The sequence below is a fragment of the Numenius arquata genome, chromosome 12, assembly GCF_964106895.1.
Source record: "Numenius arquata chromosome 12, bNumArq3.hap1.1, whole genome shotgun sequence".
Taxonomy (NCBI): Eukaryota; Metazoa; Chordata; class Aves; order Charadriiformes; family Scolopacidae; genus Numenius; species Numenius arquata.
The window spans coordinates 10,617,818-10,635,142 of NC_133587.1; the positions used below are offsets into that span (position 1 = coordinate 10,617,818).

The following is a 17,325-nucleotide window of genomic DNA, read 5'->3' on the forward strand; positions in this document are numbered from 1 at the left end:
ACTCGTCTCCTCTTGAGACCATTTCTAAAAAAACCCAAACCCAAAAGTCTGCTTTCAGTGTCAGCTGCACACACGTGCTGAACAACCGCCTTTGAGTAGAATACTGCGATTTTTACTAACATGCTTACAAATGAGTGGTCAGCAAGCCAAGGAGTCACAAGCAGTTGTATAAAAATAGATTGTAGCAGATGTAGACAGTTGGCCTTGTATTCTGCGCTAGAGGTAACTGGTAGTGAGGAGGGAAGGAAAGGGGAAAGAGACAAAAGCTCAGCAGTTTGGTATTCTGCCTGGAATAACTGTTTGTGCGGGTGTTTAAGCATGTCCAGTGCTCCTGCAGGAGAGGAATGGCAGCTGGTTTGGGTTCTTCGTTGCAACAATCAGGCTTGTAGCAAATGTACTGAAACATTGCTGCTGGCATTTGCACTGCTCAAACCATCTAATTTTAGTGAAATCATGAGCTCTAAGAGAGGACCCAATCCCAAATTTACCATTTCCTTCAACGCCTTCCCAGTTCAGCTTACCCACTTCACTCCGATAACTCGGTGACTCCTGCTTGCTGCCTGACTGAAACCTCAAGCGTTACCAAAAAATGGCATCTTCTCTGGGAATACCTGCACAGCACAATTAGCTTAATTGACGAGCATCAGCTCTTGGCCTCTGGTGTGCCCCGGTACAAGCATGGCTGAGCATGGCCCTGCCAGCCATACTGCTCCCAGGCTGCTGCTCTGCCTGCCCCAACGAGCCCCCGGGAGTTATTCTCTGTCCAGGAATGCGCTAGGATGTGTCCCAAATCCATCTACAAAAGGACGTGCTCTGAGAAAGCACTGGTGGGCTTGCAGCGCTCCCAGGACTTTCCTCAGATCGGATCCCACCTCTCTGCCTCCTACCTCAGCAAAAAAACCCAGGCTGGGTTTTTCTTCTTCACTGACTTCCCCCCGCCCCAGCGTTGCACAAGTTACTTGCCTGTCTAGTTTCAGGACGAGTTCGACCAAAGCGGGATGCAGAAGGGCACCCTGGATCAATGAAATTTATTTCTCGCCTTACAGAAGCCAAACCCAGTCCCAGCTAAGCTTTACATTGGCAGATGCTGAATCAGGCCACCGGGAGAAAAAAAAAAAAAAAGTAAAAATCAATGAAGCGGATTCTACAGCCCGATTTCCACCCCCTCCTTCTAAAACGAGGAAGGTGCTTCTGTGCCTGCAAAGTCCCGTGACCGACTCCATCCACCTGCTCTCTCCCCTCTGGAATGTTTGCGTCAGCTCTTGAGAGAAGACACCCCGGATTGTATATTCCCAAACCGCCAGTCCCCACAATCCTGCCCCGATGGCACCTTCTGACAGGGCTCTGCTGATGCCAGCGGGTCCGACCACACAGCATCCCGTGGGGCACAGCATCGTCCCCTTCCGCAGGCAGGGAGGCTAGGGACGATCTCAAGGTCACACAAGGTCAGGGCACCCCTAAAGGGGGCTGGCACCAATCCTGCCTCTCAAGCCTTGCTCACTTCAGGAAGCCAAACCCCAGGTAAATAAATGAGAGCCTCCAGAGGCACCGCGTACCTGCAGGACCCAGAGGGATGAAGCGACTTGTCATTTTTTTTATACCCAATGGCACAGCATTAATTCCTCACAAAATATGCCACTAGATGGGGCTTTCTGGACGGCGATCCACAGGAGAGAACTGCTTCTGCTTGGCCAAGCTGATCCTTTCCTTCTCTAAATCCAAAAGGTGCCCCCTTCCAGCCAAAGGAGCCCCCAAAGGTGCTCCTTGGGCAGCTCCCTCTCCCTCCTCCCGGCCGGCAGGAGGGGAGGCTGCAGAGCACAGGGCAGGGTGGTGCTGCACCATGGGGACAGCTCGTTAAAGCTCAGTTTTCTCGTGAGTTTTCAGCAGCGCAGGTCACTGCCCTGACTTTGCAGCCCCAAAGCAGAGGCCAAGCAAAAGCCTTTCCCTGCAGGTGTCCCCACAGCCAGCACGAGGTCTCTTGCAGCACTTGGGAAGCCCTGGGCTGGGTAGTGAGGATAGTTTTGGGAGCTGTTGCTTATGGGGAAGAAGGTAGGGAGGAGGCAGGGCAGGGCGTAGTGCTTCCCAGCCTCACCCCTCCGCATCACCCTCCCACACACCCCCAGGGCATCACGACATCAACGGGTTCATTTTTACCTCCCAGTCCCCAGAAAATTGCTTGCTTCACTCTGCTTATGGTGCTGGCTGCCAGTCTGGCTCCGCTCCCTCCCAGTGCTCTTCAGGGAATTGTGCCTCAGTTTCCCCACTTGAACCAGCACTCCCAAACCCTCCCCTGTTTCCCTCCACACCTGGGGCAACCTCACCAGCTCCAGCGTGGGTGGAGATGGGAGCAACACATGGAGGAGCCACACTCGCACCCAGAGCCCTCGCACAGCCCTGGGACACAGGCTTGCTCCCTGCACCTCCAGAGCCCTCTCCTCCATCCTCTCCAGAACCTGCCCTACAACCCACATAACTGGGATGGTTTTACCCCCCCGGCATTGTCAGCTAGTCCCATGTGTGGGAAATTATCTCCAGGCTGCCAGATTGCAGGAGATGGAGCATGACAAAGCCAAGTGTCATAAAGCACAGGCCCAGATGTTCAGGTTGTCAATGCCCAGAAAGGTGTCAGCTGCCCACACATGTTTGCCTGCAAACCTCTGGGTGATGCTCGTAGTGCCCGGAGAGCAGCAGCTCCAGAAGTACCAGCACTCTCCAAGCAGAGGAAACCTGGCCGGTTTGCAATTGCAGTTCTGGAAATGACCCCCAACTGTGCCTAGTTTGGTGCAGGATGGCTGTCCCATTTGGCTGGGCACTCTGGGGCTCCAGTACACAGCAAGGGCTCCTGGGCTCTACCCCGGAACAGGCTACATAACACCCATTAGGCAGTAAATAATCTGTGCTTTCCAAAAATCACCAAATACCTTTAAAGAGCCATTGCTGCTTCTTTCCATGAAGGCTGCAAGGCAGGCAAGACATCCACTAGGCATTTATAGCCAGTATCCGCCAATGTAGCTATTTATTACATATCTGCCACATCTAAACCAGTCAAAAAAAAAAAAGAAATCTTAATCTCTGCTGCAAAATATTGCTAAGGAGCGGCAGGGGTTGGAGTGGAGCTGCCCCGGATTGCCGAGCTGGCAGGCAGCAGGAGCCTCCACTGCTGACTCGCCTATTGAAGTGATGCCTGCACGTTTCCGTGGGAGCCCCACCACGCACAGGGACGGGCTGCGATTTCACCCCCGCCACCGCCGCCACCATCCTCTCCCGTGACCCCCCCCCCGGCACCCACTGCCCCGCTCTGCCCACCCCAGCCGGGGAGATGGAGCTGCCCCGGGAGTGATGCTGCTGGCAGGAGCCCATGTGATGCTGGGCTAGCGCTGCTCGCTCCCTCGTCCCTCTCCCCGCTCGCTCACAGGCTGTCATGGCGACTCCCAATAATGTTACTCCCACCAACTGCAGCTGGTGGCCCATCTCGGCGCTGGAGAACGACGCAGGGAAATCCACGGAGGGGGAGGAAAACCAGGACCCGACAGACCCCGCTCTCAAATCCCAGGACAGACTGGTTTTGTACCACTGGACCCAGTCCTTCAGCTCACAAAAGGTAAAAAATATAATCGCTCGGCCGGGTTCCTGGGGAAGAATCACCTCCGGTCCCCAGGGTATCCCTTTGCCTGGGGAGGACGGATGCACTCATGGGGAGAACAAGGGGCTGGTCCCCAGGGCTGGCGAGGGCAGCAGCGTGTGGCCGGCACCTGCGGTTCTGCATTTTAATAGCATCTGCCTGGGGAGGGGACGGGGATGGGGGGGGGGCTCAGCCAAATCCTGCTTTTGCTTTGGGATCGTGGCTTGCACCAGGAACCGCCTTGGCTTTGTGCTAGCTCACAGTCCTGCTCCGGCGTGGCCAGGAGCACAGACAAAGGCTGAGCCTGGCCCCTGGACCACCCTGCCACTGGGAGAGGGGGAGGCAGCTCCCATGCTGGGCTCCTTCCAGGGAGAAGATCCCCACACGCAGCAACGATTTACACCTGACATTGCAGCAGCGCCCTGGAAATCCTGTTCCCGGGGTGTCCCAGTGAGAAATCACATTTTCCAGGCAAGAGTAAATGCTCATTTTGCAGCAGAGCAGCTGTGTAGCACACCTGACCTTCTCCTCCCGGCCCCAACCCTCCCGTCATTCCCATGCCATTAATGTCATATGGGAAACGGGCTACTCAGAGAGGTGGGGGGAACCCCAGTGGCAAGGCCCCCTCGAGCCGCACGAGGAGGCTGGGGGCAGAGCCGCATGCTCCTGCTGGCGGGCACAAAGAAAGGGGAGGATGCCCAATGCAGCAGGGCGGCTGCACATGGTCGGATTCGCCGCCGGTGGCAGCGGGTGACTAATGGGCTTCTGATCCACACCAGCGAGGGATGCTCATCCCCAGCTCCCCTGCCTCACGCTGGGCTTACACTTATTTTTTTGTCTTGCTTGTTTGGCCACCAGCAGCAGGGAGGCAGCGGAGAAGGCACTTCTTATACGGGGTTTCCTACAACCGGCCTCCCCTCTGCGGGGCTGGGGACGCTGGGGACAGGGCTGGGCACACACCGCGAGCCACAGCACCCGCTGGCACTGCCTCCACCTTCGCTTTTGAGGTCACTTGGAAGGAAGGAGCATTTGCTGGAAGGTGGCCGAGTCTGAGCTGATGTGATGGATGTCACAGGGTCAGGAGCGGCGGGGGCTGGACGGGACCCCCCTGCAGAGGAGTTTTGCTCAGAGCTGGCTGCGGGTGAAGCTTTTCCTGCTCTGCCCCGGGAGCTGCTTGGAACCACCCTCACAGTGCTGGGGCTGCATCTGAGGGGGATCCTGAGCCCCCCACCAGCATCTGGTCCTCCCTGCAAAGGGATTTTTGGAGTTTTACAGCCAGTGTTGGGTTTTTACTCAAGATGCCTCATCGCAGCTGTGTCGGTGCTGCAGGGACTGGCTGGGCGGTCTGGGAACGTTTCATCCCCCCCAAGCTGGGACCCATCCTCAGGGCACTGGCAGGGGGTCCTCTTGCCCGCAGGCACCAGGGTCACCCCAGGAGCTGAGCCCTCCTGCCCGTGCTGCCTCCTGCCAGGCCTTTGGGCTCAGCTCTTGATGGCAGAATGGGGAAGCACAGGGAGTTTGGGGACAGATGCGCCAGGTGGTCCTGCCCGGGGTTTATCCATCAGCTGGGAGGAAAAGGCTGAGAGCAAGTTGCAATTGAAGGACTCGGGCTTTTCCTTGTTTGACTTCAAAAGAAAAAATTAATTTGCCAGCCCTATAAATAATTAATGACTAATTCCCCAGGAACTCTGAAGTACTCATAGAAATGCTTATATTTGTTAAGCTGTATTTTTAGCTGCTGCTAGTTGGGAGAAAACAAGTGATTTTCCCTCATTCAGTGGTTCTGTAAATGGTGGCTGTCTCATGTCCCCTGAGGTTGTTTTTTTTTTCCTGATTGACATACTTAGTTCATAATGGTCAGTTTTTTATAACCCAGAAGCCTAAAATGCCATCCCTGAGTGCATATTCAGCACCATCTCAAGCACTGAGCAAAGCGGCAGGATCAGCCCCGAGGGCTGGCTGTGGGTGATGTGGATGGGGACAGTGCCCCACATCCAGCCCTTCTCCTGCCTCCTCCTGCCCCTTGGCTGGACTCGGCCACCCCAGCAATGCCACTCACTGGCCCAGGGCCGAGGAGGGCAGTGGCAGGGCAGGCACAAGAGGTGTGACGGTGGCAGGCGATGCCCCTGAGCCAGCTGCAGCATGGGGCAGGAGGGATGCCCTGCAGGCTGCAGGGGCTGTCTCCATGAAACAGAGCCTTCTGCTCAAAACATGCCTGGTAAAGCCAGAGCCCACTCCTGAGCACAGGACATACCTGAGTTAGCATCCAGGCCTCCTTCAGCTGGGCAGTAGCACCCACTGGGTGCCACTGGTATGTCTTCAGCCTCTTCCTCCTTCTCTTCCTCCTCAGGTGCGTGCTGGGCTATGCTGGGACCCACAGCAGCATCACTGATCCCCCCCAGCTGAGGAGCCGCTACCTCCCTCCACCTGCTGCTGAGGGGTGGGCTCTCAGCCCACCACCCCCTCTGCCTGTCACATGGGCCACCAGCGACCAGAGGGAGGATGGTCCATGATCCCACAAAGTTTGGATGGGTTTGGGTCTCTCCCGTTTGCTGGGAAGGGAAATCCTCGCTTGGCTGCCTGGCTTCTGCAGCTGCCCCATGCTAAGGGCTGCTTGGCTTCTTGCAGGACAAGGTGTCTCCTGGCACATCACTGTGCTTATGTGGCTGGGGAAGTGTGATGGGGCTCTCAGGGTGCTTCAAGGGGTCTCAGGACTAGCTCGGTGCATGGGGCTGAGCCCTTTCTCCCTGTCCTCTTGCCCCAGGTACGGCTGGTCATCGCGGAGAAGGGGCTGCCCTGTGAGGAGCGGGATGTCAGCATGCCCCTGATGGAGCACAAGGAGCCCTGGTTCATGCGGCTTAACCTGGGGGAAGAGGTCCCTGTCATCATCCACAGAGATAACATCATCAGTGATTACAACCAGATCATTGACTACATGGAGAAGAACTTCACGGGAGGTAAGGAGAGGGTGGGCTGCATCTCGGGGGGGAACTGGGGTCTAATCCGGATGCCGTTTGCCAAATGCATCCCCTTTTGCCTAGAAAGTTTAATCTTTACCCCGGAAGAGCTGCGAGCCACCAGCCCTCCCCAAACTTTCACAGCAGAAATCTCCATATGTCCCTTGGAAGTGCTGCTGGAGCACTCAGGAGGACGGGGGTGTAGCCGAGTTCCCCATTTTTCTGCCTTGGAGACCACACTCCCAAACCGGACTGTTTCCCCCTGTCCCCGTAGTGTGTGGTGGCATCTCACCAGAGCTGTGGCTGGGGCACAGCCCATGGGAATGCTTCTGGGTTTGGCCACCTTTGTACTTTAGCCTCAGGTAACAGTATAAAAACCACAGTAACTCCTCACCAGTGATCCCACTGAGAGAAGGTGGGTTTGAGCCGGGTGCTGCTGCATGAGCCCTGTGTCACCAGCCATGGGCAGGGGACCCTGCCATGCCCGGTGCCATTGTGCCTCTGAGAAAACTGCCTCTTTAAAGTCAAACAAAGCCAGCAGTGCTGGGGACCTTGGGAGGATGATGTGACACAAGCCTAGAGGAAGGGACAGCCAGGAGGTGGAAGCTCACATTCCCCTTGGAGCAGGGCTGGGGTCAGCGGCTGGCTGAGCCCGGCACACCTGATTGCTGAGATGGTGGTCAAAAGTGGCTATTTGCAGGGCCACTGCGGCAAGCAGCCTCTCCCAAGCATCTCGCGTCCCTTTGCCCTCATTTCCCCAGCCCTGCGGGCTGTCAGGCTGGGACGCTCCGCCGGGGAGGCTTCAAAGCTGAGGCAGGGAGCTCAGGCTGTGCCGTCACGACGCTCGCCCCAGCATCCATTCCCCTTGCAACAGAGACATCAAAAACATCTCAAAATAGCTCCCGAAGCAAGGGCATCTTGCCAGCTCAGCTGCTGTCCTCTCCCGGCCCCGCCGCGGTGGTGCTATTTAGCAGAGGGACGAAGCTCGCTCGCTGGTGGGGCAGCAGGGATGGGACCAGGCAGGAGGAGCCCATGCCGGCAGCAGGTCCCAGGGAACAGCAGCCATTCTCCCGCCCGGTGGCAGCCCCAGGACCAAGAGGCAATGGGGAGCATCGCTCCGTGGTCCTCACACCGTGCAGCAGCTTCACCCGGTCTCTGCGAAGGGCAGGTGGTCCGGCATATGTGACAACAGGCTGTCCTGGCGGGAGGGGGACACAGTGCTGCCTGTGCGCTGGGAAACTCCTGTCATTGAGATTTTCCAGCCAGGTACAATTTCTTACCTTGTCACTGAGAAATGGAGAGGGCCCGGAGCATCACTCTCTGCTGCGTGCTCTGCCCCGAACCATCACCCACCAACGCCAGCTGACAAAAGCCTTACCAGGATGCTGTGGTGTTGGTCCGAAGGGGAATCGCCCACCTTGCAGAAATGTGCAGAGCTTGAAAATGCATTTATAAGAAGGTGTTTTCACTGAATTATGTTTTCCTCAGTTGCCTACACACGCCCTGAGGGACTGCTATCAGTAAAAGGTGGTGTGATGAGCAATGTTTTCCTTTCCTCCCCCAAAAAAGCAGTGAACAGTGCCCATAAGCCACCTTTGGGGGTGCGTCTCACTGGGGCATGGCCCAGCAATGGCAAGAAACCATGATGGGTTGGCTGGTGGCAATGCATCTCAGAGCCTGGGCAAGAGGATCCTCCAAGGGCTGCACCCCCAGCCCCATCCTTCTGAGCCTCCCCTTGGGCCACTTTTGCACAGCCCATCAGTGGCTGACTATATGGGGGGGACTCTTGATCAGGGAGTGTAGTGATAGGATAAGGGGTAAAGGTTTTAAACTGAAAGAGGGTAGATATAGATTAGATAGTAGGAAGAAATTCATTAGTCTGAGACACTGGAACAGGTTGCCCAGAGAAGTTGTGGATATCCCATCCCTGCAGGTGTTCAAGGCCAGGTTAGACAGGGCTTTGAGCAACCTGGTCTAGTGGGAGATGTCCCTACCTATGGCAGGGGGGCTGGAACTAGATGATCTTTAAGGTCCCTTCCAACCCAAACCATTCTATGATTCTATGATATGCAACAGCAGCCCATACATACAGGTCTACTGTGGTGTGCAAAGGCAAAGTGAGTGCTGTCCCACCAGAAAACCTCCCTGGGATGCTCTGAAGGACGCAGGCTGGCAGCCAGCACACCACTATTTCATTGTGGTCGCTCCATCTCGCTGCTGGATGGGGCAGTCGCTCTGGATGTGCTGGTTTCCCACCTCGGCACCAGCCTGTCAGCTCCTGGCTGGGAGCCCTGTGGAAGGAGGATGCAGGCTATAGGTCGGTTATTCTAATTTCATTCAGCCAGTTGCTTTTCTCGGATGGAAAATCCCCGCTTGGAGAGCTGGAACCCAGGCAGGGCAGGCAGCTAACAGCCCATGGGAAGGGAGGAGCTACCAACACCTCCCCTCGCTCAGGGGACAGCAACACTGATGCCCGTCGGTCAGAACAACTTTATGGAGCCTACGAGCAGAGACAGCCCTGAATCGGAGCTGCTGGATGGTTTGCAACACCAGAGCTGCCAAAATCTCCCTGGCTCCTGTCCAGCCGCAAGTGCCAGCAGGAGCGATGCTGCTTGGTCCAGGGCAGGGCAAGCTGTGCCTCTGCTGGGTGGGCATCGCTGGGCTGTGCCCACAGCCTTGCTCCTGCCACTGGCATCAGGGCTGGGCAGAACTGTCATTTCGGGCCATTAAGGGCCATGTCTGCCAAAGTCCTTCTGCCGATGTGCCTTAACTCAGCCCGAGACACCAGCACACAGTGAGCCCTGCACTGAGGACAGTGTGGGCAAGCGAGTGTACTGAGTCCTGGTGGTAAATTTACTCACTGCCGATTAACTGCTATCTGCAAACGCCATAAACATTTATGATCCCATAAAAAAAAGCGGACCTAATATTCTTGGGGGAGACAAGAGCAACATTTCACTCCTTGTGGTGTCATCTGTTGTGTATTTCGAGCTGAAAGCGTAATAAAAAGAGCAGGGTACAAACTGCCACCCGCAAAAGGGGAATAAAACCCAACAAGGTGCGGGAGGTGCTGAGCTGGCCAGGGCACGGGATGCTCCTGCAGCTGAGGCACCGGCTGAGGGCAGAGGGAACATGTGCTGGGCTCCTTTGGTCACCAGCTCCCTGATTACCCATTTTGAATGGGATTTTCAAGGAAGCCCAAGAAAATTTGGTACCTTGTTGCCACTGGTGTAATGAGTGCATAACTGGGGACATCCCAAACTCAAATCCCTGTGTTTTAGCTTTTTTCTGTAGAATGGGAAGATTTTATTGCCCTGTGAAACCACAGCATACAAATCCAGAGGCTGCAGAGGCAAAGGGCTTGCTCTCCCGAGCTCCTGGGGACATGGGGGCTGCAGGGCTGGGTAATGACACACGTACACGTCCCAGTGTTCCTGCAGGTTTGCCCATCTCCGGACATGGGTTGGCCACGTTCTGGGATGGGTTGGGCAGTGGGGAGGGGCCAGAGCCGAGCGGGGAGTACGATTTTGAGTCCCTGCTCAGAGGTAGCTCAATCCAGGACTGCACACTGGCTGACGAGCCACTAATGAGTGTCCCACTAACAGCCATCCCCTTTGCCCTGGCAGAAAACGTCACGCAGCTGATCCCCGAGCCAGGCAGCCTGCTGCACGCCCGGGTGCTGCAGTACCGGGAGCTGCTGGACTCACTCCCCATGGACGCCTACACCCACGGCTGCATCCTGCACCCCGAGCTCACCACCGACTCCATGATCCCAAAGTACGCGACCGCTGAGATCCGCAGTAAGTTGCCTCTCCAGCAGCGCTGGCCAGGGCCGGTGCCGGTGGGATGGCTCCCCCGACCTTCCTTTAGACTCAGTTGGGCTCCTCAGCCCGGCCGGCCATGCTGCACTTGCTCGTCTCCCCTTTCCACCAACACATGCAGAGACAGAGCTGGGAAACAGCAAAGCACAGCTAATTTGGGGGCTGCAGGCACCCTATAGAGGCTTCCTAGCCCTGGAGGTGTCTGAGCTCCCATGGGCTTCTCATCCAGCTTTTTCTAGGGCACATGAATTTGCTCCCTGTCTCACACATCCCCTCTCTCTCCCATAGCTTTAAGGGCAAAGGTGGGTGACTACAGCCAGATGGAGTTGCAGGCAGTGGATGAATCGGCATAAGACTCTGTACCTGACCTTCAAGTGCTCATGAAACATTGACGATGCTTAATATAACTCAATGGCAAGGATCGCTCCTGGAGAGAGTCCCTCACCAGAAACGTGACCTTGTTAGGAGGGCACAAGCATGCCCCACATCTCTCCCCTCCCTTAGGCTCTGACCCCAAGCAGCACCTGTAGCAAACACGATTCCCCCCGTCCCTTCAGCTCTCTGTGTCACAGATGGTCTCTCCAAAACAGGGTACTCTCACGCACAAAGAGAAATAGGTTGTTGTTGAGCTATACCTCATGGTCTGCCCTACCTGTGCTGGCACACTGCACAGGCGGCTTTCCCCATGTCACCAAGCATCACCTCTACCCCCAGAGCCCGTGCCCTCCCCAAAGGGTGCTGCTGTGATGCCTTCAGAGCTGCCTGCCTCGCATCATTGCCCCAGCGTTCTGCCGAGGTCCTTAAAAATATCTCACAGTCCAAACCTCCTCACTGGTGGCATTTTTCCCCAATGGCAGCAAAGGAGGGGCAGTGGTCAGGTCCGTGGGGTGCCCCAGTGCCAGCCATGCCCTTCCTGCCCAGCACATGACCTACACCTAAAAAGGCTGCCCTGTTGCAGTGGGTGCCAAGACAAATCCACCTAGTTGTGTCCCAAGGAGAGGGTGAACCAAGGGCCAGGCTTTCCCAAGGGGAATAGGAGAATGAAACCGGGGTGAAATCCAGGCTTCCCTCCAAGTTGCAGCCCCAGGAGAGCCTTAGCTGGGAGCCTTAGTGAGCACAAGCTTTGAGGTTCACGGTAGAAAAGAGGGAGTTTCACCATTTTGTAGCAGCATATAGCCCCGGCCAGCCCTGGCACCTCCCGCACATCGGCAGAGCCAAGCCCTTGTTGGAGGGAACAAGGAGAGAGAGACAGATGGTCCCCGGCAGGCAGAGATTAGCCCAGCTTCGGGTGATTTATGTCGTCCCTAAGGTGTTACTCTGCATCTCATATTCTCTTCTTCCGTTTATTCTGCGCCTTTCCCTCCATCAGCTCCCTTGCACAAAGCCCTTTGCATGCTCCCTGTGCCCTGGGAGGGAGGAAGCTGGGCATCTCTCCTGTGCTTGCAGTGGGCTCCACACTGATGGATTGCATCCCTAGACACCGAGCTGGGGTGGGATATCTTCATTGTGGAGGGAGCATCCTGTCCTGTGCTGCTCCCTGCCAGGCTGCTCCGTACACACACCCACAACCGGCTCAGACATCCCACGGGATTGACCTGCTGGGGCTGGATGTTCTTAGGGAACAGGGATGTTCTTAAAAGAGTAAGAGACAGGTAGAGACAGAGACCTGCTGGCAGGTCTAATACTAATCCAGCAGAAGAAATGAAGAGCTCAGACCCCCCTTGAAACCCACAGAGCTGGGACTCACCAAGGCCAGGGAGGGGGATCTGCTGTACCCCGCAGCCAGCGCTGCCCTGCCATGAGCGGATGGGAGGGCTGAAAAGGAGGGTGTGTGATGCCCCGGTCACCAGCCCCTATGGCGGCACGGTGGCAGCAATCCATGGATTTGGCCCATTTTAGTTCTCTGGGTCGTTTTTCTTGGTGCCACAACACTATTTTGCATGCAGGACAAGGTGCTTTGCTACCAGACACAAGGTCATCCCTATCCTTGCCAAACACAGCCCCCCCATCCTCTCCGTCTGTCTCCCCCCAGGACATTTAGCTAATGCCAGCATGGACCTGATGAAGCTGGACCATGAAGAGGAGCCACAGCTATCAGAGCCCTACCTCTCCAAGCAGAAGAAGCTCATGGTAAGTGGGTCAAAGCCACACACATCTTTCGCGGCGGGTAGTCATGAGCCATGGATCTGCCATGGGCACCTGGTGTCTCATGTCCCTGCATGGTTGCAGGGGCACGTGTCTGTCCATCCATGTGCCCATCCATCCCCGCTCCTAACCCTGCTCTCCACCAGGCCAAGATCCTGGAGCACGACAACGTGAACTACCTGAAGAAGATCCTCGGTGAACTAGCGATGGTGCTAGACCAGATCGAGGCCGAGCTGGAGAAGAGGAAACTGGAGTACCAAGGTAGGCACTGGGCTGGGTTTATGGGGTATTTTTCCACATGAGACTGAGGTGCAACACCAGAAACAGCCGATGGCTTTGCACCTGATGAACATCCCCCGTTGGGCAACCACTGAGGGGGTTGGGGCTGCCGGCCTCCTGTTTTTGGGGGCACCAATGTTGTTGCAGCCATGGTCTTACTAACCTCTGGCAAGCCACCCCGGCTCGAGGGAGCCCCCGCAGCCCTTGTCACAGGGGACAGCAGGACTCCTGTCTTCACGGCTGCTCTGTGAGAGCTCCAAAGCCATCACAGGGTAGTGGCCGGTCCCCTCTGCCCCAGTGAGGGGCTACCAGTAGTTGGGTCAGAAAGGAGCAGACTGGCCCCAGGGTCATGCACCATGAGAAGCACCAATTGACAAAAGCGCAGGGCTGGGGACGTGTCCCACAGCCAACCCTCCCATTCCCGGGGCTGCGGCACATCCCTGCGGAGCGTGGACAGGGAAATCTGATGGGAACTTCAGGGGCCCTGGAGGGGTGGGAGCCTTTGCAGGACCTGCGTCAAACACCAGCGGGTGGGAGGGTGCAACACCAGCCATCCCTGACATCAAATACACGCTGCTGGGTGCCTGCCCAGAGCCACCCCGGCTCCCTGGCAGACAGGGATGCATGGGCACAGCTGGGCATTGCTTGTCCTGCCATCACCCTAGGATGACGCCGTCATCCTCCCATCCCCGCTGCCGGCAGGGTTCATAACCCCAGCCCCAAGACGGCTGGTAGCCGCCAGAGCCACGGTGCCAGGTCCAGAGCAGAGCTCAGACACAGTTAATTAGGGGATGGCCCCACAGCTGCCCCTGCCTTCGGGGCCGGCCTCGGCCGCGGGGAGCCGTGCGTCACGCTTAGGGCCACCCTTGGAGGTGCCAAGGTCAGTAGGGTTGGGGATTTTCTGAGAGCCCTGATGGATTCACAGCGGCATCCTGCATGACCCTAATTGCTTCCAACGAACACCTTCATTAACTGATCTGGGAGCTGGGGTAGCTCAGCAGAACTCAGCCTAATGAGGTGCCCTCAGAGGACATCCCAGGTGCCTGGAGCAGAGGGGTGGCTGCTGCGGGCACCCAGGCGCTCCGCTGCTTTCGGTCCTTGCGTGCTGCTCCTGCCCTCTACTCTGGGACCCTGAAGTCACCCTGCCGTGGCCGTGGCCAGGCCAGGATCTCAGCAGTGGGCACAAGCACCAGCCCTTTGGCAGCCTCCCAGGAGCCGCAGTGCAGCAGCTCTCCTCCCACGCAGCCCCGGCTGCCGGCCCGAAGCGCAGCAATGCAGGCAGGGCAGGGCGGGCAGGAGGAGGGTGGGAGATGCTGCAGGAGCACAGGGAGACCCCCTGGACACAGGCACACAGGGCTAGGGAAAGGCTGATCCGAGCTGGGGCCGCTGTGGATGCAAAGGGGATGAGTTGCCCTCGCTCATGCTTCTGCCCTGGGGTAGCCCACAGCCGGGTCCAGACCTCAGCAGCAGGCACAAGCCCAGAGCCAGGAGGAGTAGGGCTGGATCACAGCTCTCTCCCGAAGTCGCCATCCTCACCTGTACTTTCTCCTTCACCTACAGCAGTGCCCTGGAGCGAGGCAGTGACTTTGGCCCCGCTTCCCTTACATCTGAGCTTGAGCATCCTCAGGGTCGCCACAGCACCCAGGAGGCTCTAGCTGCAGCACCCCCACAATTCATTAGCCACCGAAAACATTTATTGACTAATTAGGCACAGGCAATCTGTCCACTTGGGCTGTGCCTCTAGCAGGATCAGGCAGGCTGCCAAGCGGCTACAAATGAGGGCTGCTAATTACCAGTGATTCCCCTGGCCTGCCCTGCAGGGAGCACCAGTGCCTGCATGGGGGTGCAATAGCAATGCCGCTCTCTCCCTCCCAGATATAACAGCCACAGGACAGTGGAAGAGCCCCAAAATTAAGGATTTGGCACGAAGCCAGGGGCTCAGGCTGGTTGGGGCCAGGTTTTGTGCCCCTTCTGCTGTTCTTCCTTACCTGCACCTCCCTTCATCTATCTTAGGTCAACCTCAGCCCTTCTCCTTAGCATTGAAAGGGCATCCGGGGAGCATTTAACACTATCCTGGGCTGAGTCTGCTTCTTCTAGCCTAACAGCAGCTTGGTTTATTCATACACATCTCTCTGGTGAGGTCATTTCCTGGGTCACCCCTTAGCAGGGGCCATCAACACTTTGGTGCCTGTCCTCACACCCAGCATTCGTACTGAGCTCTGCCTCTCCCAAAAACCTGGCTCTTGGCACAAATGTGCTGCCGGTTTTGGTGTCCCAGAGCTCCAGGAGAGGGGACAGAGGCAGGACCTCCCCAATAGACCACAGGGAAAGCGGCCAGGCCAGGCCAGCAAATGGTTTTGATTCCTGAGGATTTGTCATATCCCTAAAATAGGACAAGTTAACATGACACTCCTGAAAAAGCTCCCCGTGCAGCCAAGGCCAAGCACTGACACAGCATAAGGGGTCACCACACCACATCTTCCTTCAAGGGAGGCCAAGGGCCCTTTTCCAGGGACTTCCTGGCTACAGGTGGATGCCATCTCCTGCTGCTCTTGACTTGGAAGAGAGGCAAGAGAGCCATTTTGCAGACAGTGACTTGTATCTTCATGTGGGCTATAAAAGATCACTTCATACTCCCACCTTGGTGGCCCCACATATCCCCCATCATGTAGCCTGGTAGATGGGGTCTGATCTCTTGGGACATCAGAGAGCTGAGAAAAATCACCCCAGGTCTAATGCAAATGCTCCAGCCTTCGTGGATCTTTTGATCAAGTCTTTAGGTGCCCACCCAAGGGTTTCTTCTTACCCAACCTCTTCTCTCGCTTCTCTCTCTCCAGGGCAGAAGTGTGAACTCTGGCTCTGCGGATGCGTCTTTACTTTGGCCGATGTCTTGCTAGGAGCGACCCTGCACCGCCTCAAGTTTCTGGGACTCTCTAAGAAATACTGGGAAGATGGCAGCAGACCTAACCTACAGTCCTTCTTCGACAGGATACAAAAACGCTTCGCCTTCAGGAAAGTTTTGGGAGATATACACACCACGCTCCTCTCCGCAGTGGTGCCCAATGCCTTCAGGCTGGTCAAGCGGAAACCTCCCTCCTTCCTTGGAGCCTCCTTCCTGATGGGATCTCTGGGAGGAATGGGATATTTTGCTTATTGGTACTTAAAGAAAAAATACATCTAGTGCTGGCTGCTTGGTGTTTAGTTCGGTGTCTCTGTGCTGTGTGAAATTATGATGAAGCCTCAGTAACTGTAATGAAATTTGAAGCAAGGTAATGAATAATTATATTGTTTAATGTAACATTCCATAGTCTAGAAGTAGAAACGTATACTGCAAGGAAATAAGACAACAACAACAACAAAAAAGCGTCAACTTGTAAATGCCTTTTTTAGGTTTAAGTATTCAACTCCAGCGAGAGGCTCAGGGGTTCATGGGCTCAGCCGTGCCCACCGGGAAGTGACGCCGCCTCCGGCACCAGTCAGCTCCAGTGGGGAGAGACAGGAACCCCGGGAAGTTTCCCGACGCCCAGGTTAACTAATGGGACTCGGATACTCGGTCCTGTACGTTTGTGTTTCCAAATTGTTCACCGGCCGCATTTCACACATGCAGGTAGCGCGGACTTCCTTCTCCTGGAAGGCATTGTGTCGCGCTGGGAGGCTTTCCTGGGAGCAGGGTGCAGTAGCTGGTCACAGTCAAGGTGGATTTGTGTTCTTCAAGTATCCATTTTTTAAATTATTTTCATTAAAAGGAATATTTTTTATTGAGCTGCTCTTAGAATGTATCCACTTTCTACGTCGAGTTTTGGTGGGCTTTTTTTTTTAAGAATTTAATGTCTGTCTTTAACTGCCGCACTTTTTGCCTGAGATAAATCATTTTGACTTCCATCCTGAATTTTGGCACATGAAGGAGATTATTGTTTTAAGCCTCTTGGCTCTGTCTCTCTGAGTTTTCTTTCATGGATTTGCAAAGCCTCTTTCACCGACTGAGCATATCTGGACTCTGAAAAAGTACGACCATTTTCAGAACTTTTCAGCACCTTCCTGAAGGCACTTTGGCTTTCTCTTCCATCGGGGGCTCTTTTCCATCATTTCCTCGCTGTGTGTTTTCTTAGAGACACTTTGCACAGAATCACGTTGATGACTTTCTTGTGCCTTTTGCATGTTGGAAAGAATAACGGGCCTCACTGCTACTCATGCTTTGAAAACTGAGATCCTCAATAAACCATATGGGAGGAGAAACGGCTTCACATTTCTAAATGTGTTCAACACCCTTCTAGGCTTATTGCAAAGCATGCCCATGGGCAGAGGGATGGGCAGGTGGTTTTTCTCATGTATTGTGTTGGTATAAAACTTGCATGGAAACAATATGTATTCCTCTTCCAAGGTACTCATTTCTGTAAGTGCTCAGCCTCCTAGGACCTCCTCTGGCTGGTTTTCCAGGTGCTCCGGTGCTCCCTAGTGAGTTGTGCTCCATTTCTAGGCTCCGGATGCATTTCGGGAATGT

General features: G+C 55.7%; 1 protein-coding gene across 4 annotated transcripts; it reads left to right on the forward strand.

Annotated features, from left to right (window-relative positions):
- Positions 1–3,421: 3,421 nt before the first annotated feature.
- Positions 3,422–17,057, forward strand: GDAP1L1 (ganglioside induced differentiation associated protein 1 like 1). 4 transcript variants are annotated; one of them, XM_074156897.1, is made up of 6 exons: positions 3,422–3,601; positions 6,387–6,579; positions 10,206–10,379; positions 12,433–12,530; positions 12,692–12,806; positions 15,662–17,057. In XM_074156897.1, the coding sequence occupies exons 1-6, from the start codon at positions 3,422–3,424 to the stop codon at positions 16,003–16,005; spliced, it is 1,104 nt and encodes a 367-aa protein (XP_074012998.1). In that variant the 3' UTR covers positions 16,006–17,057. The 4 variants fall into 4 exon arrangements, with proteins under 4 accessions (XP_074012998.1, XP_074012997.1, XP_074012999.1 ...); XM_074156896.1 differs by having other exon boundaries at positions 6,360–6,579; positions 15,662–16,005; XM_074156898.1 differs by lacking the exon at positions 10,206–10,379 and having other exon boundaries at positions 15,662–16,005.
- Positions 17,058–17,325: the final 268 nt, after the last annotated feature.